This window comes from Fonsecaea nubica, assembly GCF_001646965.1.
Source record: "Fonsecaea nubica strain CBS 269.64 chromosome Unknown Scaff32, whole genome shotgun sequence".
Classification (NCBI taxonomy): Eukaryota; Fungi; Ascomycota; class Eurotiomycetes; order Chaetothyriales; family Herpotrichiellaceae; genus Fonsecaea; species Fonsecaea nubica.
In genome coordinates this window covers 110663-135280 of record NW_019173705.1, presented here as the reverse complement: position 1 = coordinate 135280, position 24618 = coordinate 110663, and the positions used below count along the sequence as shown (strand labels likewise).

The window sequence follows — 24618 nt, the reverse complement described above, 5'->3', positions numbered from 1 at the left end:
AATGAAATCCAAGCTTGCCTCGGTGAAAGCAGCAAACGCCATCTTCGAAAACACGGTTTTCGAGACTAGACAACTAGGTGGGATGCAACATAGCTGGATCGACCTCGTCTCTGAGTATTCAAGCACGAGGATATCAAGTGAATCTGCAATCGCATGGGCGTAGGGGTGCAACGAGAGAGAAGAAGTGTAATCACAGACAGGTGGGCAAAGTTGCCTGAACGCTGATGGATGCCTTCTTTAGAGGAAAGAACCTACACTCGCCCAACCCATTGTGTTGTGCAGCCAGTCATCAGAGCTGGTACAAGGAACTTCGTAACCTCATTTGGAACGATACGTAGCATGTTAATCAACGATCCCAGTCGTGGTTGCCTCACGAAACCGCCTCAAGACTCGGGCGCTTCAACAACCAATGTCAGATGTAGTCATTCTCCTCATCACGGTAAACCCCGAATCACAGCAGAGAATCGATGTACACCGCCCGTATTCTCGTCAACTAGAGTCGCCGCCTAGTTTCGAGGTGGGAAAAGTGTCAATTTCATTTTAGGCATGAGTGCAGCGCCCCTCGGGTTCAGACAGTATTATTCCTTGACACCTGTTGTCTCATCAGGCTGCCAAAGCAAGAGGATTCCAAGGCGCTCAAGGAGAAAACAAAGCCTTTTCCTGGTTTCAGAGTCGTGTTCCTTCATGGCGACCTCTGGAGATTCGTTTTCTCATAATCACTAGGTGTGCCAAAGTACCTGTCTCGTACATGTCCCTGCATCACATCCCATCATACCACCCATCACATCACAGTCTATGTATGGGCGTGAGAGCCCGTCGGATTTAGAGATCCTTCGGAAACCCCTCTACATCTTCAACATCCTTGGGCAACACACTCTCCGAAGGTACTTGTTCGCCCGCCCCCGCCTCCGTGGCGTCCCATTTGGCTTGATACTCTGCCATGACCTGCCTGCTGGAAGCGGCGGCCTGAACAAAGTCCCTCACGCCGGGCGCGGGGACAAAATAATGCAGCGCGACAAACACCACGGCCGCGATGCAGAAACCGACCAGGAAGGAAATGTAGTACAGGTGCGTCCAGCCCAGGGAGACGTGGATGTCGTTATTGACGTTGGAGATGAAGCCCGGCATCGAGGGGAAGACGCCGCATGCCCACTGCGATTCGGGTTGTTAGCTTCTCCAGAACAAGACAGAATACCAAAAGAAAAAAGAGTCTGTATATACCGCTATCGGCGCCCGCCAGTCGATCCCATACATGTACCAGTAGATGCTGGTCTTGTCCCCTCGGTACAGATCGTCCACCTTGATCTTTTGTCGATGCACGACGTAGTACGAGGAGATCATGAGCCCGATCATGGGCCCCAGGAAGACGCCATAGCTCGATAGCACGGCTAGGAACGTCGACGCCGTGGCGAGCAGCTGCCACGGGTTGACCGCCATGGACAGAATCGCCGTGATGTACGCCCCCCTGCGGATGTTAATGTACCGCGGGAAAGTCGCAGCAAAGTCAAAGCCCCCAGACAGTGCGTTGCCGGGGACGTTGATCCCCCATTGCGAGATGACCAGCGCGGCACCTCCGAAAAAGCCCGCAGCTCGAGACCTGGATCCCCCCGCGTGCATCATGGCGATCAGCAAATCGGGAAGACTCCACAGCGCAGCACCGTACCGCCTTTGCGTCGCCGCCGTCACGAGGATTCCGACAACAGAGCTGATGATTGAATACGTCGCGGCACTGACGATCTGACCCCAGATGGCATCCCTGGGCCGGCGAGCGAAGCGCGCGTAATCGTTCTGGTTCAGGATCCCCGCTGCAATGCCTCCTATGGCGCTGATGATGCCGTACAGAACTGCCCAGCCGGTCGAGGTGTCTTGGGTCTGTGGGTGACCGGTAATAGTGTCGCCGAACCCGTCCATCGTGGCCAAAGCCCATATCAAGAGCACAATCTCAAAGGTGAAGATCGAGGCCACGGCAACGTAGAAGAACACTTTTAGTTTGTGCGGCCGAATCCAGATCAGCGGCAGAGAGATGAGGCAGAAAATCCAGTAAGTAAGGAACGAGGCAGACGTCAGGCCCGTGGCGTGGAGGTGGTTGGGGATGCGCTGTTCGAGATTCGGCCATATCGCTTCGAGGCAGACGTAGACACATTGTCCCCCGATCCAGGCTTGCACGGCATACCACACCAACGATAAGAGAATACGGTTGTAGATGACGAAGGAACTGCCATACATGCCCCATACGTAACGATTGGCGATGGGGAATCCGAGGTGGTAGAAGGCGCCCGGCGTGCTGTTCAATACTATCTGCATTCGCCATAGAATCCCGAGCGGTTAGCACTGGCCAGGGCTTTCGAGCGCCATCTTTCTGAGGGAACTGAACGAGATGCACCGCTTACAAAGACGGTTGACAGGACTGCTCCGACAATTATGGCGATGATGGCCTGCCACCAGTTCAACCCGAGGGCGATCAGCGAGCTTCCCGTCATGTACGTCGAGATGTTGGTATTGGTCAAAACCCCTTAGGGTGCGTGGTCAGATGGGTTTGCATCAAGCTTGTGAGGCAAGCCTTTCAACATACAGAGGTTGTGAAAAGTCCAAAACGTCCATGTTCGCCGGCCCTTTTCGATCGGCTTGATATCATTGTTGATCCAGCGGTTTGGGATCGTACCGCCTTCGTATGGTACCTCGAGCTTTCTCAGGAGACCTTGGAAGTCCAACATCGTGCCAGAGACAGTCCCCGTGGGGTGGAGAGAGGACAGACGCAGCCGGCCATTGTCGATGGCACGAAGGAGAGAGCGAGAGATATAAACTGCACTTCTCCGTCGCTGAGGATTCTCCTGACCACTGATTAATCATGCACTGATAACAACTCTTGCGAAGATCAGTTGCATACCAGTGGCCTGCCCTCCTTGGTCTTCGATCAGTTGGCGCTTATTCATCCCACTCGAGATGCGATTTGGACTGACCCAGCTTAAGAGGGAACGACAGAGGCCAGGATCGCCTAGCCTGGACCTGCGGGGGCGTCGTGCCGGCCAAGCAGAAGGATGATAGGCGCATTCATAGACCTTAACCTCGACCGAAACCGGAGCATTAAGATCCAGAAAGAAGGGCCTAAGATGGGCCTCCAAGTACGCCCAGGTATCAAAGTTATCGATAAGCCTATAGCTGGGTCCCGTTGCTTGCCACCTGCCTGTTTTGATACTTGCTCCCGCTCTAGGTTTGCTGGAACTACTCTGGAAAACGCCTTTTGCGTCCGCAGATCTCCGTCCAGCATCTGGCGTTTGGTGACCTGGCGCACTCGGAACCCCAAAGGCTGGATATCCAAGAGGTGGTGGAGATGTTTGGAAATTTCGATGGTGTCTTGGATCCTCCCGTCGTTCCACTGCTCTTAGGAGGAGCAGATCCTGCAGCTTATAGGGCATCTGTGCTGGCTGCACGATCGACATGGAAAACCTCCTTCGGTCTTCGAGGCGGAGGTGTACCCGACTGTAACATTTTCCGTCAATCTATCAGGCACTGGAAGATATCCAAGCGAGCCCTTGCAGAATAATCACTTCGACCATGTACCGAATTGGAGTCGACGTCGGTGGAACGAACACCGACGCCGCCATCCTTGATATCAATGCCCTCGATACCGAATCGCGTGGGGTGCTCGCCACATGCAAGACTTCCACCACCTCCCATGTGACTCTGGGGATTCAGAATGCAGTCAGAGAAGTTCTCGCTCTCTCGAAAGTGGACAGGAGTAAAGTGTTGAACGTCGCCATCGGAACAACGCACTTTGTGAATGCCGTTGTCGAGAATGATGCCCGGAGACTTAGTCGGGTGGCCGTGATCAGGCTGTGTGGCCCCTACACCAGGAAGGTAAGTGCATTTCCTTTTCCGTTTCCAGAAAGACATGCGATGGCTGACAATATCTAGGTGCCTCCTTTCGCCGACTTCCCATATGCATTGAAGGGCATCATTGAGGGCCCCTCGTTCTACCTCGACGGAGGACTTGAGATTGACGGCCGAGAGATCTGTCCGCTCAACCCTGACCAGATCAAAGCTACAGCCGCGGCCATCGTCGAGGCAGGCATCCAGTATGTTGCTGTCATCGGGGTGTTCTCTGCGCTTGATCAAAAAGGCCTCCACGAAGAGCGATGCAAAGCACTTTTGCAGCAGTTTGCACCAGGACTTTCTGTCGTCTGCTCCAGCCAGATTGGCGGCACTGGGCTCTTGACCCGCGAGAATGCCACCATCCTCAACGCGGCGATTCTGGGGTTCGCCCGACGGACGATTCAGGGCTTCAGATATGCGATGTACAAGCTTGACCTCGCGTGTCCACTGTACTTGACGCAGAATGACGGGACTCTCACTGATGCTGCGGTGGCGGCGGAATCGCCCATCAAGACATTCGCCAGTGGTCCCACCAACAGCCTCATGGGAGCCGCATTCCTTCAAGGACTTGATCACGGCGACCGAAGACTGGCTGACAAGCAAGTGGTAGTCGTCGACATCGGCGGTACGACGACCGACATCTGTTCCCTCTTACCATCAGGATTTCCTCGGCAGGCTCCCAACTTTGTTGAGGTGGGTGGTGTGCGCACTGCTTTCTCCATGCCGGAGGTCCTTTCCATCGGTCTCGGAGGAGGGAGTCGCGTCCGCCAATCCGAGGATGGAGGCAAGGTCACTGTCGGTCCAGACTCGGTAGCGCATCGTCTCACAACGGATGCCATGGTATTTGGAGGAAACGTCATGACAGCGACGGATATTGTCGTGGCATCGAAAGCAGCCAGCATCGGTGACTATGAAAACGTCAAGGGCATCCCTGAACAGCTGATTGCCGGTGGAAAAGCGGACATGAAACGACAGCTTGAACGAGCCATCGACAGGATGAAGGTCTCGTCAGCCCCTGTATGTGTCCTTCTCGTTGGAGGAGGATCGATCATCCTCACAGAGGACCTTGACGGAGTAGAAGAGTGTCTTCGGCCGCCTCATCACGACTCTGCAAATGCCGTGGGCGCCGCCATTGCGAAGGTGGCAGGCGAAGTCGATGTGATTGAGATATTGGCTGGCAGAGATGAGAATGAGGCGATCGAAGCAGTCAGGAAGACCGCGATCGCGACCGCTATAGCGAATGGAGCAGACGAAAGGGATGTCAAAATTGTCGAGATCAAGAAAATCCCGCTTCAATATGTGACCAACAAAGCCACGAGGTTTGCCATGAAAGCCGTCGGAAGTCTTCGAGCCAGAGACGATGCTGTTCAAAATGGCTTTGCCAACGGAGCACTCGCCCATGCGCAGGAAGTGGATGATGACACGACGCAAGAGGCGACGAAACCTGAGGTGACAGACGTGCAGAAGGGCAGTCTGACGAAGCCGACATTGGGTGTCGATGTCGCAAAGTACCGTCCCAATGTCAAGGACGGCGTCTGGTACATCTCCCCCGTCGATGTGCAACTGATCGCTTCGGGCGCAGGCGTCCTCGGTACGGGAGGTGGTGGCTCGTCGTATCTGATGGCTCTGTACACGCTGGACATCCTTCGCAAGGCCGGCGAGGGAGCTATCCGCGTTGTTTCGCTCGAATCCCTCAAAGACGACGGTGTTTGTGTGTTTGGCGCAGGCTACGGCGCACCTTCGGTCAGCGACGAGCGGGTGAGTTCAGGCACGGATGTGTTCGCCGCCATCGACGCCGTCAACAAGATCATGGGGATCACAGACTTTGACGGCATCGTGGCCGATGAGATCGGAGGAGGCAACGGCCTGGTGACTTTTCCCACGAGTGCTCGCTACGGTCGACCGGTGGTTGACTGCGACTTGATGGGTCGTGCGTATCCGACACTGGAGCATGGAACTCCTTATGTTTATGGCCAGCCGGTGCTGCCCGTTGCCACGACCGACTGTAAAGGCAACGCATCCGTCGTTCTGGTAAGGTGTCTTCCCTCGCTCCCTCTGGCAAATCTCTGACATTGTGGTTCTATATCATAGACCGCCGATTCCAACAAGCGAGTGGAAGCGCTGATACGGACAACCTGTATTGAACTGGGCAATTCCACTGCCGCCGCCGCAAGACCTCTCTCCGGCAAAGTCCTCAAAGACTACGCCGTGCCCAACACCGTCTCCCAGGCATGGTATCTGGGGCGCGCCGTCCACCTTGCGCGGGAATCTAAGATTGATTTCATCGAGGCGATCGTGAGTTGTCCCCCCTCACCAGAGTGTGTGTGGCCGGCCAAACTGACAAGACCATCTAATCCATATAGTCGAACATCACCCCGGTCAAAGAGCTCTACGTCGGTAAAGTCGTCGACGTAACCCGCGACGTCTCCCGCGGCTATACAGTCGGTCGCTGTGTCATTGCGCCCTTGTCCGCCGACGAGGAAGACGATAGCTCAACCCCCCCGTCCACTTCTACCGCGAACCGCGAGACCCGCCACCTTGTCATCCCTTTCCAAAACGAATACCTCTCGGCAGGGTTCATTCCAGAGTTCCCGACCACGTCATCGTCACAGGGAGACTTCGAAGAGGAGATCATCTGCACGGTGCCAGACTTGATCTCCATCCTCGGCAGCGACGGCGAGGCTCTCGGGTCCCCCGAACTGCGCTACGGCCTCAAGGTCCGCGTGATCGGAATGCCCGCCTCGCCACTGTGGACCGGGAGCGCCGAGGGCCTGAGGGTCGGGGGGCCCGAGTTCTTCGACCTCAAGTGTAGTTGGGAAGAGGTCCGGGACAGAGGAAGGGCCAACGGGTTTGGAGTGGGCGAATATCAAAAACCCAGGAGTGTCATCGACGAGTTTAACGTGAGCTCATAAAGACATGGAGAGTAGTTGGCGACGGCGCGAGAGACCCCGTGTATATATCTGTTCAGGAAAGCATAGAGAGATCGATAGAGATAGAATGTCTAGTGTCTTGTGCACACCTCAACGAGAAGAGTTTCGGCAGTTGAATGACATCTTTACGTCTTTACCGGCGTTGCGCCGTCCTCGTCTGTAAGAATGATTGCTCGTTCTTATTGTCTCCTTCAGTTATAATGGTACAGAACAGCTGAAACTACACGCTCAATCCTCTTCCTCCTTCACCCATTCGCCGCTGCAAGGGCCTTTCTCTTTCTAGGATCCATGCTCATGGGCTCCGTTGCTTCCACGGTAGCGTCTGGAGCAGCAGGTGCTGCAGGAGGAGGAGGACTAGTGATCCCATTCGTCCTCATCTCCTGTTTAACATTTGCCTTGGACTCGACCTCCTCTTCCTTTACTGCCTTTTCCAGAAAGCCCGGTCTCCACTTCGACAGGACCTTACTTGTCGCCCCTCGAGCCTGATCATCCCCTTCTCTCCAGATTACTTCGATCGTATCCAACACCATGTCTCTCACCGGCGGCCGCATCAATAGAAGGTATTGCATGGCAAGAATACACATGTTGATCCTTTCAGGATCTCTCGCCAAGCTCTTGACTCGACTCAGTATCTCGCGATCAATGCTGGGAATTTCAGAGAGGAAGCGGATCAATAGATTCTTATCTCGCGCGTCGAGATAGGGGAGTAGGCGATCAATGAGACGATTCGCCCATCGGGTGTAGTTTGGTAGATGGCCAAGTTCTGGGTGTGTCTTTGCGGTTATTTTGTCGGCGTACCATTCCTCGGTCAACCAAGAGATGGCCATATTAAGGCGCGGTCGGAAGTCTTCGAGGACATACATGAATAGCGTCTGACGGATGCGGTTTGCGACATTGGGTGTTTCTTCGATGTTTTCTGATTTGATGATCTGCCTGGACCCATCCGCGTCGTCGTCGCTCAGGGTGTTGGCGAGGTCATCGAGGCCGGACGGGGCTCTGGTGGCCAGGCGCATGAGGATTGTTGCCCAAGAGTCTCGATCGTTACCACTAGCGGCTATTCGATTCAGGCCGAGTTGCTGCTTCGTATGAGAGTGTCCCGCGGCCTCGAGTGACGCAACCAGTTGAAAGACATGTCCAACCGTCTGATCTGACAATGTCGCGACTTCCGTCCCAGTTAACGGCGGGGGTTTTGGTAGCTCGAATGGGCCCAACTCAAGAGGTGGCTGCGCTAGCTCCTCCAATGCCCTCTCTGTGGTCGACACGGCCATCGGCTCTGTACCAGTGACAAACTCAGGGTCGTAATCGTCCTCATCATCGATACCTGTAGGTCCTAGCATGGGCACATCAGGCACAGGGGTGGGCTGATTGACTTTTTGCAAGTGAGTATATCTGGATCGAATCGCATCAATCGCAACATCCAGTGAGTTCGAGTCCACGTGTTGTAAGAAAACCGAGGTAACCGTGCTGACAATGTCAGCAGGGAGAAGGGTAACATCAAATTGCTGAAGGCTGGTATCTTCCGTGAGGGTGAATAGGTGGGCATAGGTGTTGGGCGGTGGAGGCATGGGTGGAAATTTGCGAATTCCTGCCGTGAGCCTCTGCCTCTTTGCATCATCCAACCCGTCGGTGGGTTCTGCCGGGCGTTTTTGTCCCGTAGGCTCTGCAAACAGCGTTGAACGTGACTGTTGGAGGCGCATGAGGTATGCCTGGATCTTCTGTTCCAGAGGGTGATTCGGGACAGCCCTCAAGGCCCATCGTAGCAAAGCCCTCGTTGTTCTCTCCATCGATCTTACAATGACCACCATTCGAGGGGTCAGTGGAGCATTTGCCTGTTTCATTGGATTGAAGTTGAGAATCGCAGACACAATCTTGGTGGAAATGGCGGGGCGTGTTCGGATGAGGACCGCGAGGCAGTTGAGCGTCGCATCAACAAGGATAGGATCCATCGTGGTCTCCTGGAACACGCTCAAGAGTCTGTCCAGCAGGCCGGATGCCTCAGCCTCCAGGTTGGGGAGTTGCAGGAGAGGATGTGTTCGTGGGACCAAAGCGATGGAAATCTCGTTTTGCTCGGGGCGCTGCGTGGCGTTAGCATGGACATTACAAGGCAGAGAGCGCGGCAGGTGAACTGACTCGAGGATCTGAGATCAAACCAGGGGTCTCTACATGGACGACCTTTTGCACGAATTTGATGCAACAAACCCGGACTGCGATGGGAGCAGAATCCATGCGCTGAAGAATGTTTAATTTGATCCGACTCATTTCCTGCCACAACGTCGTTTCTGTAGGGTGTGAAATTCTAGACGCTCTCGTTAGAATCGGGCCATCTAGTCTTGATACTATCTGTCCAACCACATACACTCGTCTGAACACCAGAGGGTATAGACTCGCAGCCGCTTGTATCACGCTCTTGATCACCGCAGGATCTTCACCAGGTGTGTCCAACATGGTTCGTAGGGTAGGCAACACGTCGGAGGAAAGCTGTTCTTTCTGTGCATTGGGGAGAGAAGGGCTCGCGAATGCCTCTGCTAGATATTCTGCACCCCATCTTCGCACTTCGACGTGCGCCGAGGGACCGATGATGGGTAATATCCCTGGGAGGACTTGATTGTATACTTGAGGATCTCCCAGAGCGAGTTTACGCGCCGCTTCAAGCTGGGAGATCATCTCCGCAGCCGAAGAAGTCGTCCCGGCCATGTCGAAGACACGCAGGGTGGGAATCAACGAGCGCAGCTATCGACGGTGGGAGATTCACGGTTCTACGAGAAAATGAGGTTGGGGATAAGGACCGGCCGAGGTTGCAGTGATTCTATCGAGGAGGGCGGCATCGAGTCAAAGAGGAATGTTGCGATAAAGAAACAAAAGAAATTGTTAAGACAATAGTTGAAAGTCGACAGGGGAACAAAGTCGAGATCAAGGATGATGTTATGGGGTTTGATGATGGAGGTGCAGGTTGCGGCTCCAACTGCGGACCGCATAACTCGTGCCCTCCAATGAGGTGCGGGTTACCTCGTCAGTCTTGGCACTCGGCCTTGGCAGAACGTAGGTTCTCCCTCAGGTGACCCTTTCGCCCTTGTGTACAGGCCTACTTCGAACGAGGTGCAAGGCAATAAGATTCTACGATCATGTTACAAATATTCGTCTCTAGTCCAGGTTGATTCCTGGGTAACACAGCCAGTATCGAATAACACGCCCTGCTTATCGTCTTTATGTGCTGACATTGTTGAAGGGTCTCTGACCAGAAGACAGTAATAGCAATATTTTATGAGAGGACCATACATGCCCGATGGAAGATCAAGCCCTGTTTGCAGGTTCGTAGCGGCGCCTCGCCCTCATTGTGCAGTCAATGCACATTCATCACTGCTTGGGGATTCCACACAACCATATCGGAGACCTGTGGTCGCGTCCCTGGAGAATATGTTACCTTCACATTTACCCTCGCAGCAGCAGATTCGACCGTCGTCTCGGTCCTCAGACGTGGCTATCATAGTCCTAGCGGCATGGTACTTCAGTACACAGATAATGGCACTAGACGCTCGCATCTCCTGCAAATTTCCTCGGAAAGATGAGGAAGATCTGGTGTTGAGAAGTGAATGTTCCTTTGCCAGATTCAGGCGAGAAGAGGAGATTTAGACACCTCACAGACAACATTCAATTGGTCTACCGGTATGTTCTGAAGAGAGATAACAGTGGTATGGCAGTATGGTCGCTTTGTTAAACTCTCATTCCCGTGGAGTTGCGAAAAGTCTGCAGAAAACTCTATTGAGAAGGGATTCCCGCTCGAGAAGAGGAAGTAGTTGTTGTACAATGCAGCGCTAAATCACAATTCGTTAAAGATTTGCGAATCCTGGCGGATCACTCCGTCTTGGCTTCTTCTTTGATCTCCGGTGTCTTTTCCTCGTCCTTCTTAGGTTTCTCTCTTTTCACCGTTTTCCACTCCATGCCGACGCCTCCAAAGATAGCCGCACAGGCAAAACCGAGGGCGACGTAGAAGACAACCACCAAGGCGTGGTTGTAGACCCGCAGAACCTCAGGTAGTTGTTGGGGGCTGAAAGCACGACGCAGCTCAGTGGCTCCGGTGTTGACAATGTCATGTGGGCTGATGTCGGCGATGTTTTTCAGACCCGATATGAGCTTATTGTCCAGGACGTTTTGGGCGAGTGAGACGGAGATGGTGCCGCCGAGACCCTGGCAGAAGAATACCAGGGAGACTCCTGTCGGGGCGTCCTTCTTGTCCAGGACGGCCTGCGCGGCGATGTTGGTTTGTTGTAGGCCCAGACCAACACCGAAACCATAAAGGACCTGTGCGCCGATCCACATAGGGTGCGCTGTGTGAGTGGTGAAGAGCGTAAAGAGACCGGCTCCAATAGGCGTCAAGATGCCGCCCGCCAGGATTGACGGGTTGTAATACCCCACCCTCGTGACGAAGGCTCCTGATATGATGGACGAAACGACGAGCGCGAGGATGAAGGGCAGCGTCGAATACCCGGACCGGATAGCCGACGCGCCTTTGATGGCTTGGAACCATATCGACAAGTAATACACTGCAATCATGAATGACGACCCGAGACAGAAGGCATAAAACCCTCCCGTGGCAATGGTCCGTTGCGTGGCGATTCGAGGTGGTACTGTACCGGCCTCCTTCCGCCATAGTTGAATGGCGACGAAAGTGATGAGAAGGACACCAAAGACGACAAAGAGTGCGATGATTCGGCCATCGGACCAGTCATATTTTTGACCACCCCATTGAAGCGCTAGAAGCAGGCAAACGATGCAGGGGATGAAAACAACGGTGCCGGGGATGTCGATTCGGGAGATCTTCTCCTTCAGTGGTAAATTACCCAGAGCTGGCTCCATGTCGTCGATGACCAGGAAAAGGAACGCGAGCACCACTGCACCGATTGGGAGGTTGATGTAGAAACACCATCTTAATTTCACTCAGCTTTGCGGTTCTTGCGATTTCTGTGGGAGCGAGAACTCACCTCCAACTGACCTTGGTCGTGAAGACGCCTCCAAGTAGTGGACCGGCGACGGAGGCCACCCCGAAAACTGCACCGAGGAGACCCATGTAGAGAGGTCTCTTCTCAAGAGGCGACGCGTACATCATCAGGATCATGGCGCCATTGAACAGTCCTGCGGCGCCCAAACCAGCGACCGCCCGTCCCCAGATGAAGGCGACCGAGTTCGGGGCGGCGCCACATATCGCAGAGCCGATCTCAAACACAAACACCTCAGTGAGGAAGATCCACTTGGGCGAGTAGAAGGTGTATAATCGGCCAAAGAGGAGTTGGAGGGCAGTCGTGGGAAACAGAAACCCGGCGTTGTACTGTCTGGAGCATTAGCAGCTTCTTTCTCCTGCCTGCCAGTCGCCGTGAAGCAAGGACATCGACCTACCCAGCCAACGTCGGCAAAACTTTGAAATTTGTCGGTGATTTTGGGAAGCGCAGTAGCAATGATTGTCCTGTCGAGTGCGACCAGGAAGACGGACAAGTAAATGCTCAGCAGGATCAGGGCCAGCTTGATGCCAGTGGGATATTTTTCGATGCGGCTCGTGGTTTGTTCGAGGGGGCTTTCGTCTGCGTCGTTTGTTTTCTGCCTTTCCAGCTGCGAAGATGTGCTTCTCACATCGTTCGCCTTGTACTCGGTTTGGTCCGCGCCTTCGTCAGTCGCCGATGCCGCCATCTTTGAGACTCTGTTGCTCCCGCTTGAGGACTTTTAGCGATCAAACACTCCGCAAAAGAAAGGGATTTGCATTTTTGATATACGATGGAAATATCGATTTATTCTGTACTTGGGCGAACTTTATGCACATTCTCTGGTGTTAAGGGTCGCATGGCACGTATCTCCGGAAAGGGGATTAGTGTGATTGTTATTCCCGACTAGTGCTGCAGTTGGCCAGTCACAGTCCATACACTACCTCAAGTTCGGATACTAAGTCTCCACTCGGAACAAATGACCCTCCGTCCCACCGAGTGGAAGATCCAGCCAATGATGTTACAGGGGATATGGCTGAAGCCTTGTGAAAAGACCAGGAGATCACCTCCTTAGCGAGGACTTGCACAAAATGCGAGTACGAGGCACGATTTTTCTCTTCTAAAGACCCTGTATTGCAACGAGCTAGTTTCGTTTGTCGCTCCTTGTTGTCATTGCAAATGATTTGTGTCTCGAAGATATGATCCCTTATTGGGTACGCCTCCACAATGCGAAGGTACTGGTTGATACGCTGCAGTTCGACGCTACATAACGTTAACGTCATCTCCATGCGTCGAACATTTCATCGTATTAACGGATCACGAACCCAGCCCGCATTCATAATAAAGACGGAGGCCAGATTCGGCGCCGACTGATGAACCCCCGAACTTTACCGATGATTCGATGCGGCACAGATCCCCGCCTGCAAACCTGGCACATTTCAATTGTGGTCCCAGATAACTCGTTAAGATTCAACAAGCCTTGCCAAATCTCATCTGAGTGGAGCAGATGTTGATTAGATTACGTAGCTAGACCGCGTCCGAGTACGAGTGAAGGAAAGGCCAGATTTCTCTGCACTTGGACTGAACGGGTAAAGAATCCACGACTGCAAGTTGACGTGCCTGCCACAATTATGACTGGTATCTTCGGTTGTACAGAGGTACAGAGGTAAATGTCTCTCTGTGATGGGGATTGTGCCGGACGGTCTCGCCACAACGATGTTCGTCGCTGGGAATCTGTCTGGATGAAGCAGCCTCACCGCACCAGGAAGGCGCTCACCTCCAGATGGTATCTTTAGCAAACGTGACAGTCTGGATCTTGAAAGGCCCAGAAAACCGTAACCCATTTGTTGCCACCTTTTCAAACCACGGAACACGCTCCTCTTGAAGAGAAAATTCCACCTCCAAAATTTTTCCTGAGGTGAGCAGAACGCCTGGGCTCGCTTTTTTATATATAACGTCAGCGTTGATGGTAGGTATTTCATCTCACTTTGACTCTGCCTTCGTCTCGGAATTCGAGTTGCAGATGCCGTAGGGAGAGAATATTGATTCGTGCATCGATTCTTGCCTACTACGTTGGGTGTGACGACATTCCCAATCAGGCAATGCCGAGGGAAAACTGTTCAGCCAATTATTATCTAATTAATACAAGCAGCAATCCAGATGCCCAATCGAGGTAAGCTTTGGGAAATCGACCGTGGACCTCGTATTTTCCTCGTAAATCGGCGAAGTTTCTCGTATAGGACCAAAGGCAGATACTCGGCATTTCTATGGTGAAATTGATATTTGATTTTGTTTGGGCAAAGAATATCAGATTTGGCAAGAAACTCCTTCTGTATTCGTTCATGTTTGCGACTTGAGTGAACCTCCCTAGCAAAGCGCACCTCTTGCCCAAAATACCAGAAATTGAATGGCGGCGACGAATTTTGTTAAGTAGACCTTTTTGGGGAACATCATCGTTACAAGGTTATAAGAAATGGGATGAGAGAATTGTAATAACGCTCAGCTCTTCCATGTTTCAGCAAGGACAAAACTTAACTTTCGAATAAATGTGTCAAGATCCTGTTAAGGCGGTGACGATGCACGACGGGAAGGGCAAAGCTGGAAACTCTTTTCGTCTATATTTTGATCTCTATACGAGCATAAATTGGAGATGGCAGGATGAGAAGAGCAGACCAGACCAGAGACAAAGTTCATTCTCGAGCCCTCCCACAGGTGCAATAGACCTGTCATGACTATGCAGACCATTCCGTTCCCTCCTCCAAGGACCTAAAGCTGCTCGTTGATAAACAATCCCGCCATGCCCATTCCGGTACCTAGACACATGCTGGTGAGCAGAACCTTTTTCTTTCTCCGCCGGCATTCGCTAAGACCTGTGACTATCTGTCGGACTCCGGTGCATCCAAATGGATCTGTTGTTTCAGTGAGGTTTGTCAGTCTTCATCGAAAAGATGACTCCACAAGAGGAGATGAAGGGGATGGACTTCACGAAGAAGTCATGTTGAGATTCTGGTTCATGTTCTTGTTCAAGGGAGTAGGTACTTACGGCCGAGTCTGCAAGAATCCGTTAGTGTGAATTGACCTGATATTGAACCGAGCTTTTACGACGAAAGAAAGAAGAAATCCAGGGGGGGAGAAAAAAAGGGGGGAACTCACGCAATGGCACCACCTCTAGGGTTCAATTTCGTCCAGTCCAGATTAAGATAATCCCGACAATAGACGGCCATGGAAGCAAATGCTTCGTTGATCTCCACCACGTCAATGTCCTTGTCCAGTGACAGGTTGTAGCGAGCAAGTAGTTTGGGAATGGCCAAGACCGGGCCGATGCCCATAATGCGTGGTGGCAGACCGGCAAGGGCTGTGCCAACGTATTTTCCAAGGATGGGTTGGTTCAGCTCCAAGGCCTTGGAACGTTTCATGAGAATTAAAGCACCGGCTCCTGTAGATCAGACGGGAGGATGAGTCTGGGGGGCATTGTATCTGTATGGTCCTCGATGAGCGACTTACCATCGGTAATCTGGCTGGAATTGCCGGCGTGCGTCGTGTCCCCATACTCTGCAAAGGCCGGACGAAGGTTCTTGATCCCGTCGTACGTGGTCCCCCATCGGATTTCGTCGCGGGCAAGGGTCGTGTCTTTGCCGTCCTTCTTGACCGTGATAGGGGCAATCTCGTCATCGAACCAGCCGCTCTTCTGCGCCAGCTCGGCACGCCGGTACGACTCGACGGCAAACTCGTCCTGCCGCTGCCGAGTGATGTTGAACTCTCTCGCCACATTCTCCGACGTGGCGCCTGTATTGTCGAAGCGAAATGGGCGTAAGTAAATGGATCAATTTGCCATATCTGTCCAGAGTGCGGAGTGTGGCTTACCCATTGGGAGCATACAGTCCCTCGCGTCCTCGCTCGCGTTCATGACGTCGTCGGCGAATGGTCGACTCAGACGTTCGTTCCCTTCACTCAGAGACTCGGCGCCGACTACCACGCCGACTTCAATCATGCCGGTGATGATCTCATTGGCGATGAATTGCGTCGCCGTCAGGCCTGAGGAGCAGAACCGCGAAACGCTCGACGCACCGGCTGTGTTGGGGAAGCCTGCTGCGAGAGCCGCCGCCCGGACATAGTACCCAGCTTTGCCGTCGCGGACCTACACAGACGGGATTACACAGTCAGCGGGATAGGATATCTTCCGACGCGGGACAAGACATCTTACATTGCCGAGACAGACATCGTCGACGAGGCGCGGGTCGAGCTTGCTCCGGAGTCGGACTTGTTCGAGGATCTTGAAGACCAGGCCATCAAGCGTCGTGTCCTTGAGTCCGCCTTTCTTGGCCTTGCACATGGGCGTCCTGATGGCGAGGGTGATGACTACATCGTCGGGGTTTTGCTTCGCACTGGTTCGTCACATCGTCAGTCCTGGCTGACATACGCACACAGAAACATCAGTTCCATTCATACATATTGTCTACCGCGCTCGAGGTAGAAGGTAGGTGTGAGAGGACGGCGGAAAGGCGTTGGGAAGCCATGGTGACAACTTGTTGAGCCAAGCTGCGAGATCCAGTAGATAATAACCAACGGTAAATAACTTCCTGACAAGAAACTTGATTCTTATTTTTCTGGTGTTAATTGGAGTTCCTGTGCAGCTATGCTCGAATCGGCCGGCTGTTGACCAGAATTAATAGTTTGAACCTCGGATGAAGGTTTGTATCAGCCGCCGCCGCGGGGTAAAAGCGAATAGGGAAATCGCCGAACTCCATTCACGAGAGCTGACGAGTGGCGATGGCGAGGCTCCCGAACGAAAAGGGACTAAGTGGCCTTGGTAATTATTCCTGCTACCATCGACTCGTGGACTCAATCCCGAGCCTTCAGTCATCTTGGCGTCTTAGTTCCAATCATGGGGAAGATACAGGTCGTATGAGATTTGACGAGGCTCCAAATGTGGGGCTGTAATAGGGGGGTTGATCGGTGTCAAAGCTGCATTATTTGGTGGTTGCTCCAACCCTGCAGAGCGTTTCGCCGATGAGATGGTGAGGACTGGGATGCTGCCTTGTATTTATGGGCGGGAAATTGTGAGCATATGCCTGAGCCTCAAACACCAGAATCAAATCAGAGCCACCAAACTCGAACCACGAAATCTCCTCGCCCTTCTGGACAACATTTCCAACCTTCGAGCCCCCTTGACAGGTTCACGGACGAGACTTGAGCCATCCCCATGGAGAGGACCGCCGCCATCCCGATATTGGCAATGCCAGGTGAAAAAGCATGAGCGGGGCTCAATTCTGGGGGCGAGCTGAGACAGGGAGGCATCACTTTCTAGCCACTTGGCTTGTAAAATCGACCTGTCTAGTATGGTCGTCCAGCCTGAACATGATATGTCCGCCTGACTGTGGGCAGAGGGGCAACTTCAGCTGATCAAGACAGGAGAAGCGCAGTTTTAGAGCAGCTGCCAGGAGACTGGCCGCCCCAACTCAGGCATCATGCGGCCTGGCTCAACTTCGGCCACTGCCATTGGACGTTTTGCAAAATCGTGCGCAACAACACACTTGATTGTCCAGCCTCATCAGCGCTCGCGCTTGCAAAACGCAGTTTGAGCCACCGAGACAAAGACAGCCTGATCGCAGCCCAGATGATTCTGCTTTCCATCTGCCGCTGTTGGCAAAAGCCCAGCAGATACAAACCTGAACGCCTCGTGAGCGTGGCTAACATTCTCACACGTCCTTCCACGGTCCTCCCGCGAGCTGTCAATGGAGCCCATTGCTATCCTCTCCGTTGCCTGCAATGTCCTCCAACTTATCGAACAGGCCATCGATGCCGCTAGAGTCTGCAAGAAATTCTACGACCGCGGTTCTCTAGATGAGAACGATAAGATTGAGAAATACGCTGAGGACCTCACGGCCTTGAACGAGGATTTGCTCCTTGTACTCAACAAGAACCCAACGACCCTACCTCCTCGTGCCAATAAGCTACGGCAACTTGCGAACGATGTCTCAGAGACAGCGGTGGAGCTCAAGAAGGAGCTCAGTCAACTGAAACTCGAGAAAAAGCAGGGCATCAGGGCCAAAGGCACCGCGTTCAAGATGATGTTCAAGAGCTTGAAGAAAAGGGGTACTATTGATAAGCTTCAAGCAAAGCTGATGCAGCAAGATGCCTCTCTGCAGTCTTGCCTGGTGAAAGATCTTCAGTAAGTCGGCACTTTTGATCTGTAGGCTTTCTATATGTGACGTTTGTTGTCATATTTTGCCTTTGCTAGAGGGTTCTGGGGCGTCGCTGGAGCAGTCTCTGCCGAGTTTCCAATCTTCTGCCACTTGGACTCTATCTTCTAATCTCTTGACCAGTATCAGGGACGACCAGGACAAATTGTCTCGACACAAGGAGTTCGCGGCCTTGTCGCAAGGCCAAAAGGACAGCATTACAAAACTGCTAGGTCACATTCAACAGGCCTCAACTGATATCAAGGCTTCAGTCACAGCTGCAGAGACAAACATAACGTCATCAATCACAACTGCACAGGCAAATATAACGGCACAGCTGAACAGCCAGCAAAACGCCCATACGAAATATACGCAAAGTCAGGAATCGATTGCTCTCAGGATGCGAGTCCTAGATGGCCTGGCTTTTCCCGAAATGAATGATCGCCGCAAAATGATTGAAAACCATGTGGGCGAGTTCGGGGACACCTATCGCTGGATATTCTATTCACCAACCCAGACCAATTCTTATCAGCGACATGAGTTTCTTACATGGCTTCGAAAAGGCAGGGGAATCTTTTGGTTTAGTGGAAAGCCTGGAAGTGGGAAATCGAGCCTCGTGGCTTATATTTACCAGAATCTTCACACAGGCCAACCTGGCTTTGATCATTTGAAAGCCTGGGCCCAGCCGCAATCTGTCTGCCTACTCAGTTTCTGGTTCTTCAGGCCCGCCAGCAGCGTACTTCTGAAATCTCTGGAAGGGTTCTGGAGATCACTGTGTTTTCAGATCCTGGAAGTAGACGAGACGCTGGTTGAAACGATCCGTAACAACAACGATGGCTCGGCTCCCGAAACCCTCAAGTCATTCTTTGGCCAAGTACTACCGCATGCTCAAAGTTGGACGAATACTGTGCTCGAGTCCTGGTTCATATACTTAGTGACACATTCGCGATACCGCTTCTGCATCCTGGTTGATGGTCTTGACGAAGTTGAGAATGATCGTGAGCGCAGATCTCTACTCGAGGTTATACAGCGTATCGGAAAACTTAGTGGAAAGGTCAAACTCTGCTGCTCAAGTCGACCAGAGCAACCGTTCCACGACACTCTCTGTCAGTATCCTTCGCTGAGATTACATGATTACAATTACGAAGACATCGAGGAACACTGTCGCAACCGGCTTGGAGGAACTAAAGCAGCAGATTACGCTTGGCGCATCGCCCACCGCGCCGATGGCGTCTTCCTATGGGCTGCTTTAGTCGCGACGCAAATTTTGTCTGGTATAGAACAGGGCGACAGCGACGCAGACCTCGATCTGCGCTTGGCAGAATGTCCTGCCGAAATGGATGAACTCCTCTTGCGTTTACTCAAGAGACAGGACAAATTCTATGCAAAGCATCCGAAACCATATCTGGCCCTGATTGCTGCGGCGGCAACGATCGATGAGGCAGAGGTCCCCGACCCTGGCATCACCTTGTTGGAACTACATCTTGCGTCCCAGGAACAGAACGAGCTCGCTGCCAATTTCCCAAACAACGTTCTTCAATATTGTCAAGAACTCTCCGAGCTCTCAGCTGTTGACCTGGATAAGAATGTGGTTTCCCGGTGTGCAGGTCTTGTTGAATGTGAGGATACCACCAAATACCTTTTACCCGACCCGTGCCATCATGAGTCACTATTCAGGTTGCAAAAGACGTGGGTGCAATTTATACACCGGAGTGTGTACGATTTCCTACTCGACAATGTCCGGTGCGGCACCGCGCTTGTTGATGCTTGTGGCATATCTGAGCAAGAAGCATTCAAACGGATGGTACTAGCCTCTGCCGTATGTTTCATCATCAACAGTAATGCTGAAGTGCCATGGAAATGTTTGGCATACAGCACAAGGGTACCCAAGAGCCACTGGACTCCGCTTGAGACAACTGTCCTTGATGCTGTCTTCACGGTTCAGCAAACGCGATTTCCTATGACTCTTCCCATGCAACCTGCCCATCTAGACGATGAATGGAGATATTCCTTCCGTGAATACGACTATAGGCACGATCAACAAATTAGGTGCCCTCATCTCTCCGCTGTCGACAATCGCCTACTTTACCAAACTGCAGACTACTGCGTATTGCCCTATCTTGAGGAAAAGTTGGTAAATTTCGACCAGAAATACAGGAGCCTCGCCATTGGATTCTGCATCCTGTGCCTGATCCGCACCGCAGGCTGCTATTGTAACCCTGGTGCTGTTAGCGACTTCCTGGGCGATTTCCAAGCACAGCTATCATTGAGTCAAGATCTCACAATCTTTTACATGTATGAAGTTTTATCTGTGAGGTTCTTGTCGACGTGCCCGTTCTATGAACACGTCCACCTCGCAACAGCTGCGTCACTCTATCGATGGGGTGCTCGATACACGACGAAGATCAGGCAAGATTTGAGGGAATTGTGCTCAAGTCTTCGGCCTGAAAATGGCATCAGACCACGCATTGACGGTTGGTCCTTAATTGAACCAAGTATTTTCTATAACATTGACGTTTTCCCTGTACCGGACCAAGGAGCAGCATTTCCGGAGGACTCGAAGCGGGAACATGTTTTGGCCACTTCTATGTTGCTACTCGAACCTGAAGAGCTGAGTTTTCCCCAGTATTCTCCCCCGGGATCTGATCTCTTCTTCGATGTCGAGCCGAGAATCAGTACGGCTCTAGCGCAACTTTTCACAGGAGCTTCACTGAGTGGCGATGCTGAATTCATTCTAGCAGGGCACTTTGCGGACATCCTTAATTGCCATTTAGATGTATTAACGCCCTGGAACATTGCGTCGATTGTCGTCAACACCAGAAACAGACATTGGAATCTCGCTCCTCTCATCTTTTCAAAAGGCCGATTTAAAGGCGTGAATGTGAAAGAACCAGAAGCAAAATTGTGGGAACAGCGTTTGAAGCATGGAAAATTTGACGAGGATTTCGAGTCGGGTCCTGAGAATGACCCTATTCTGAGAGAAATTATGGGAGTAATGGAGAAGCAACGCCACCGTTTTGCTTACGTTGATGGGACAAGAACCAGGGAACCAGACTCGAATGAGATAGGTAATGAAGATCAAGATGAAGATCAAGATGAAGATCAAGATGAAGATCAAGATGAGGACGAGGACGGGGACGGTGTGGGCCAAGAGCCTTCTGGGACATGACCTTATAGTGGCAGTGATAACTCGCAAAGTCAGGAACTACATACTGTGGATGAAAAACGAGTTGGGACGGCACGAAGCTTCTACGGGCTACAGCCTTACGGGAAAAGCCACGGACTTTTCTGCAAGCTCACTTTTTTATTTGGAAATTTTGGAAAAAGGCATGCACTGTACTGTTCTCTCTTGGAAATCCAGGCACAGATTGGGAAAATCCGCAACTCCTGGCTAGATTCATGGTCCTGAAAACTTTGCTTTTGTCGGCTTTCCAAAAACGCTTTTTTCCTTCCCTGTTTCCCTGTCGGTTGGTCTGCCTCTCTCTCTATCTTCAGATCCAGATCCAGATGAAGATCCGTATCGATCATTGATAATTCGTTTCTACAAATCCCCTGCACACGCTTCTCGAGCCGGTGTGTCAAAGGTCATGGGGAAAACCCGGTCATCTGTACGCACGCGCAGGGCGAGAGAGAGAGAGAGAGAGCTGCTCTCCGAATTGTTTGTAGAGAGGGTTACGAATGATTGATTAGTTGAGTGACATCCACCCACCCACCGCCCCCGAAAAAGAGTCGAATGAATCACCAGGTGTAATGAATGCTGTAATGGTGTACATACAAATCACGAGAATATCTTTTCAGTCTCGTCCTCTTTCCCCACCCCAGCCTTTTCCCGGCCCCCTTGGCGCCCTAGTGTGGAGGAGCCTCACACCTCAAGGAAGGCTGGAAGGCGAGATCCAAAGAAGTGTTTCGAGTAGTTAAGCAAATACTGCGCTGCTAATTCAAAACAAGGCTGAAGTATAGGTTCACGGAAAAATTTGGATGATCATAGCGCACTTACTTAGGTCGTGTACGGGTGTATTGGAAGGCATGGTAGGTCAATATTTTACATGTCCGAGGCCAGATAAGTACGCGGCATGGCCATACAATGAGGAGCACAATTCCACGTGAATATCCAACAGGCTTCCTGGCCTTAATGCTTCGCCGTAGTCCCATAAATATTATGTAATCGCACCACGACTAAGCGGCGTCATTTCTCGTCCCACAAGAGCCTGTGGAGACTTGAGGGGTGGGTGCCCTGCGACTGGAGTTTTGTTTCCCTATAGCCACAACTGGGTCTCACGAAAACTCGTTGTATTGGAGTTCCTCGACTGCTACCAGCGTATTCATCCCATTTCCAGATCCTCCGAGGCCCGTCGCTCGACGTCCAGCCATCAAGATGATGCACCCAGCGCGTCAGGCGTATGTGGAGGAGGAACGCCAGGTAAGATTCTTCGCCGCCAGCAAATTATTCTATGTCTCTCTATTTACATTTGCCTCCAAGGCCGCATCTTCCCTTGTGACGGAGCAACAGGTGGAGGCACGCAAGACTGACGGAAATGGCTAAGACGCAGGATACCGAGATGGGCGTGGATTTGGCCAACCTTCGTAAGTATTGTCATGTTTCGTCTTCATAGGCCTGGGCTCACTTTCCTGCCAGCTGTCGATCGGAATTATGACCTTCCTACTGGAGCCGGCGGTGTCGCTCCCGAAAAAGCATCTGCTATCCTCTCCCAATTCGACCGAAAACGAAGACTGGCTATGCTGGCGGTTCCCACGGACGATGGAAAAGTCAGGGCACGACTACGCGAACTCGGAGAGCCTGTCACACTTTTTGGAGAGGACGCTGCGGATCGGCGAAGTCGTCTACGGGAACTCTTGTTGGACCAAGAGGATGCAGCTGGGTCAAACGGAGCTGTTGCCGACGTACAGATGGGTGAAGCAGAAGAGGAGGCCGATCAAGAAGAAGAGTTCTACACCGAGGGCCTACCGGAACTGCTCGAAGCGAGAAGAGACATCGCTAGGTTCTCCCTACCGAGGGCAAAAGCGCGGATACAGAGGCAGAGAGAAGACGCTACCATTCCATTACGCACACATATCAAACATCGCAAGGAGCTCAAAGAGAAGTTGCAAGGGTTTGAGTTGTTTGGAACACAGATTGCTGGAGAGCGACCCGTCAGCATCACTCGATTTGCCCCCAACGGCGAGCTAATCGCCGCCGGCAATTGGGGCGGTGGCATTAAATTACTCGATGTCCCGAATCTGGACGAAAAGGTGACGCTTAGGGGCCACACAGGCATTGTCGGCGGGATTGCCTGGTATCCTGGTGCAACACTACAAGAATCCAATGTGTCTCCAGATTCTCTGAATCTTGCAAGCGGTGCCGGCGGCCAAGGCGGGGAAAGTGATATACATCTGTGGTCATTGAACAAGGAGACACCCATTGGCACTTTGCAGGGCCACACCGACCGTGTTTGCAGGGTCGAGTTTCACCCCTCGGGAAAATATCTTGCCTCGGCCTCATTTGACACGACCTGGCGGTTATGGGACGTGGAGACGACAACCGAGCTCCTGTTACAAGAAGGACACTCAAGGCAAGTATTCGCTGTCAGTTTCAACACTGACGGCTCCTTGCTCGCCAGTGGAGGATTTGACAGCATAGGGAGAATCTGGGATCTCAGGACAGGGCGCACGGTCATGATCTTGGAAGGCCACATCCGTGAGATCTTCTCCCTGGATTGGGGCATTGACGGCTATCGCGTCCTTTCCGGCTCTGGTGACGGATGGGTCAAATGCTGGGATCTCCGTCAAGTGCGCAACGTGGGAGGGATTGGTGCTCATAATGGCAATGTTTCGGACCTGAAATGGTTCAAAGGCCTGGACGGCGACAAGTCCTCCCTCGTAGAGGGCAGCGGCGTCAGGCAGGAGCACAATCCTCGAAAAGCGGGCACATTCTTTGTGACGAGTGGCTTTGACAAGAATGTCAACATCTACTCGGCAGATGATTGGTCGTTTGTGAAACAGCTCAGTGGCCATGCGGGCAATGTCCTCAGTGTGGATGTCACCAATGACGCCAAATGGATTGCTAGCAGTGGGCACGACAGAACTGTCAAGCTCTGGGGTCGTGATGATGGCCAAGGCATATGAAGTCCTGTTGCCCGGAGGCACAAGTTGACCTGCTCCTGTAGGTCCTGGCCTGCATGGAGTGTGCCATTACCGTCAGGAGTCTTGAGGCTGGTCACTCCATGTATATCTTGGTAAGGCAAGTTTTCCTTCAGCCATGGCCAGGTACCTGTATCTCCGTAGCCCTTTGGTTACCCCGCTATTTGTACCAATACTATGTACCTAGATACCCTGTGAATCGTGTTTCATTGGAGCCCATAAAGGCAAGGCTGCACAAGGCTGTACAAGGCTGCGCGAGGCTACAGATAGTCAATGACTCATCACTGACATCATGCCCAACCACCCACCAGCGATTGGCTGAACCACGTATTCGGACTCAACATTCCGCCGGCTCCGAAGCAGCTGCTTAACAGCGAGTCCGAAAACCGTGATTCCGGTCGACCCAAGATGCCTTTTCTCGTTTTTGATTTCTAACTACCCAGTACGCCACTCAGTTACCGTCATCAACCCCTAGATTGCTCTCCCCATTATCTATCCAGATCTACTATCGAAGTGGAGGTTGTT

At 52.3% G+C, this 24618-nt stretch overlaps 7 protein-coding genes across 7 annotated transcripts; 3 read left to right on the top strand and 4 right to left on the bottom strand.

The window, feature by feature from the left end:
- Positions 1-822: 822 nt before the first annotated feature.
- On the bottom strand, positions 823-2714 carry AYO20_05480 (hypothetical protein; the record flags this gene model as incomplete). The annotated part of the gene is made up of 4 exons (XM_022643774.1): positions 823-1152; positions 1222-2298; positions 2391-2512; positions 2573-2714. The coding sequence occupies 4 exons, from the start codon at positions 2712-2714 to the stop codon at positions 823-825; spliced, it is 1671 nt and encodes a 556-aa protein (XP_022500238.1).
- An 841-nt stretch (positions 2715-3555) lies between these two features.
- AYO20_05479 (hypothetical protein) lies at positions 3556-6785 on the top strand (the record flags this gene model as incomplete). The annotated part of the gene is made up of 4 exons (XM_022643773.1): positions 3556-3858; positions 3916-5904; positions 5965-6168; positions 6237-6785. 4 exons carry the CDS (start codon positions 3556-3558, stop codon positions 6783-6785), a joined length of 3045 nt encoding a protein of 1014 aa, XP_022500237.1.
- A 263-nt stretch (positions 6786-7048) lies between these two features.
- On the bottom strand, positions 7049-9497 carry AYO20_05478 (hypothetical protein; the record flags this gene model as incomplete). The annotated part of the gene is made up of 3 exons (XM_022643772.1): positions 7049-8878; positions 8934-9099; positions 9160-9497. 3 exons carry the CDS (start codon positions 9495-9497, stop codon positions 7049-7051), a joined length of 2334 nt encoding a protein of 777 aa, XP_022500236.1.
- Positions 9498-10655: 1158 nt separating this feature from the next.
- On the bottom strand, positions 10656-12482 carry AYO20_05477 (hypothetical protein; the record flags this gene model as incomplete). The annotated part of the gene is made up of 3 exons (XM_022643771.1): positions 10656-11727; positions 11783-12126; positions 12195-12482. The coding sequence occupies 3 exons, from the start codon at positions 12480-12482 to the stop codon at positions 10656-10658; spliced, it is 1704 nt and encodes a 567-aa protein (XP_022500235.1).
- A 2440-nt stretch (positions 12483-14922) lies between these two features.
- Positions 14923-16290, bottom strand: AYO20_05476 (hypothetical protein; the record flags this gene model as incomplete). The annotated part of the gene is made up of 5 exons (XM_022643770.1): positions 14923-15209; positions 15278-15559; positions 15638-15911; positions 15978-16158; positions 16223-16290. The coding sequence occupies 5 exons, from the start codon at positions 16288-16290 to the stop codon at positions 14923-14925; spliced, it is 1092 nt and encodes a 363-aa protein (XP_022500234.1).
- A 1218-nt stretch (positions 16291-17508) lies between these two features.
- Positions 17509-21124, top strand: AYO20_05475 (hypothetical protein; the record flags this gene model as incomplete). The annotated part of the gene is made up of 2 exons (XM_022643769.1): positions 17509-17945; positions 18106-21124. The coding sequence occupies 2 exons, from the start codon at positions 17509-17511 to the stop codon at positions 21122-21124; spliced, it is 3456 nt and encodes a 1151-aa protein (XP_022500233.1).
- Positions 21125-22490: 1366 nt separating this feature from the next.
- Positions 22491-24078, top strand: AYO20_05474 (hypothetical protein; the record flags this gene model as incomplete). The annotated part of the gene is made up of 2 exons (XM_022643768.1): positions 22491-22539; positions 22592-24078. The coding sequence occupies 2 exons, from the start codon at positions 22491-22493 to the stop codon at positions 24076-24078; spliced, it is 1536 nt and encodes a 511-aa protein (XP_022500232.1).
- Positions 24079-24618: the final 540 nt, after the last annotated feature.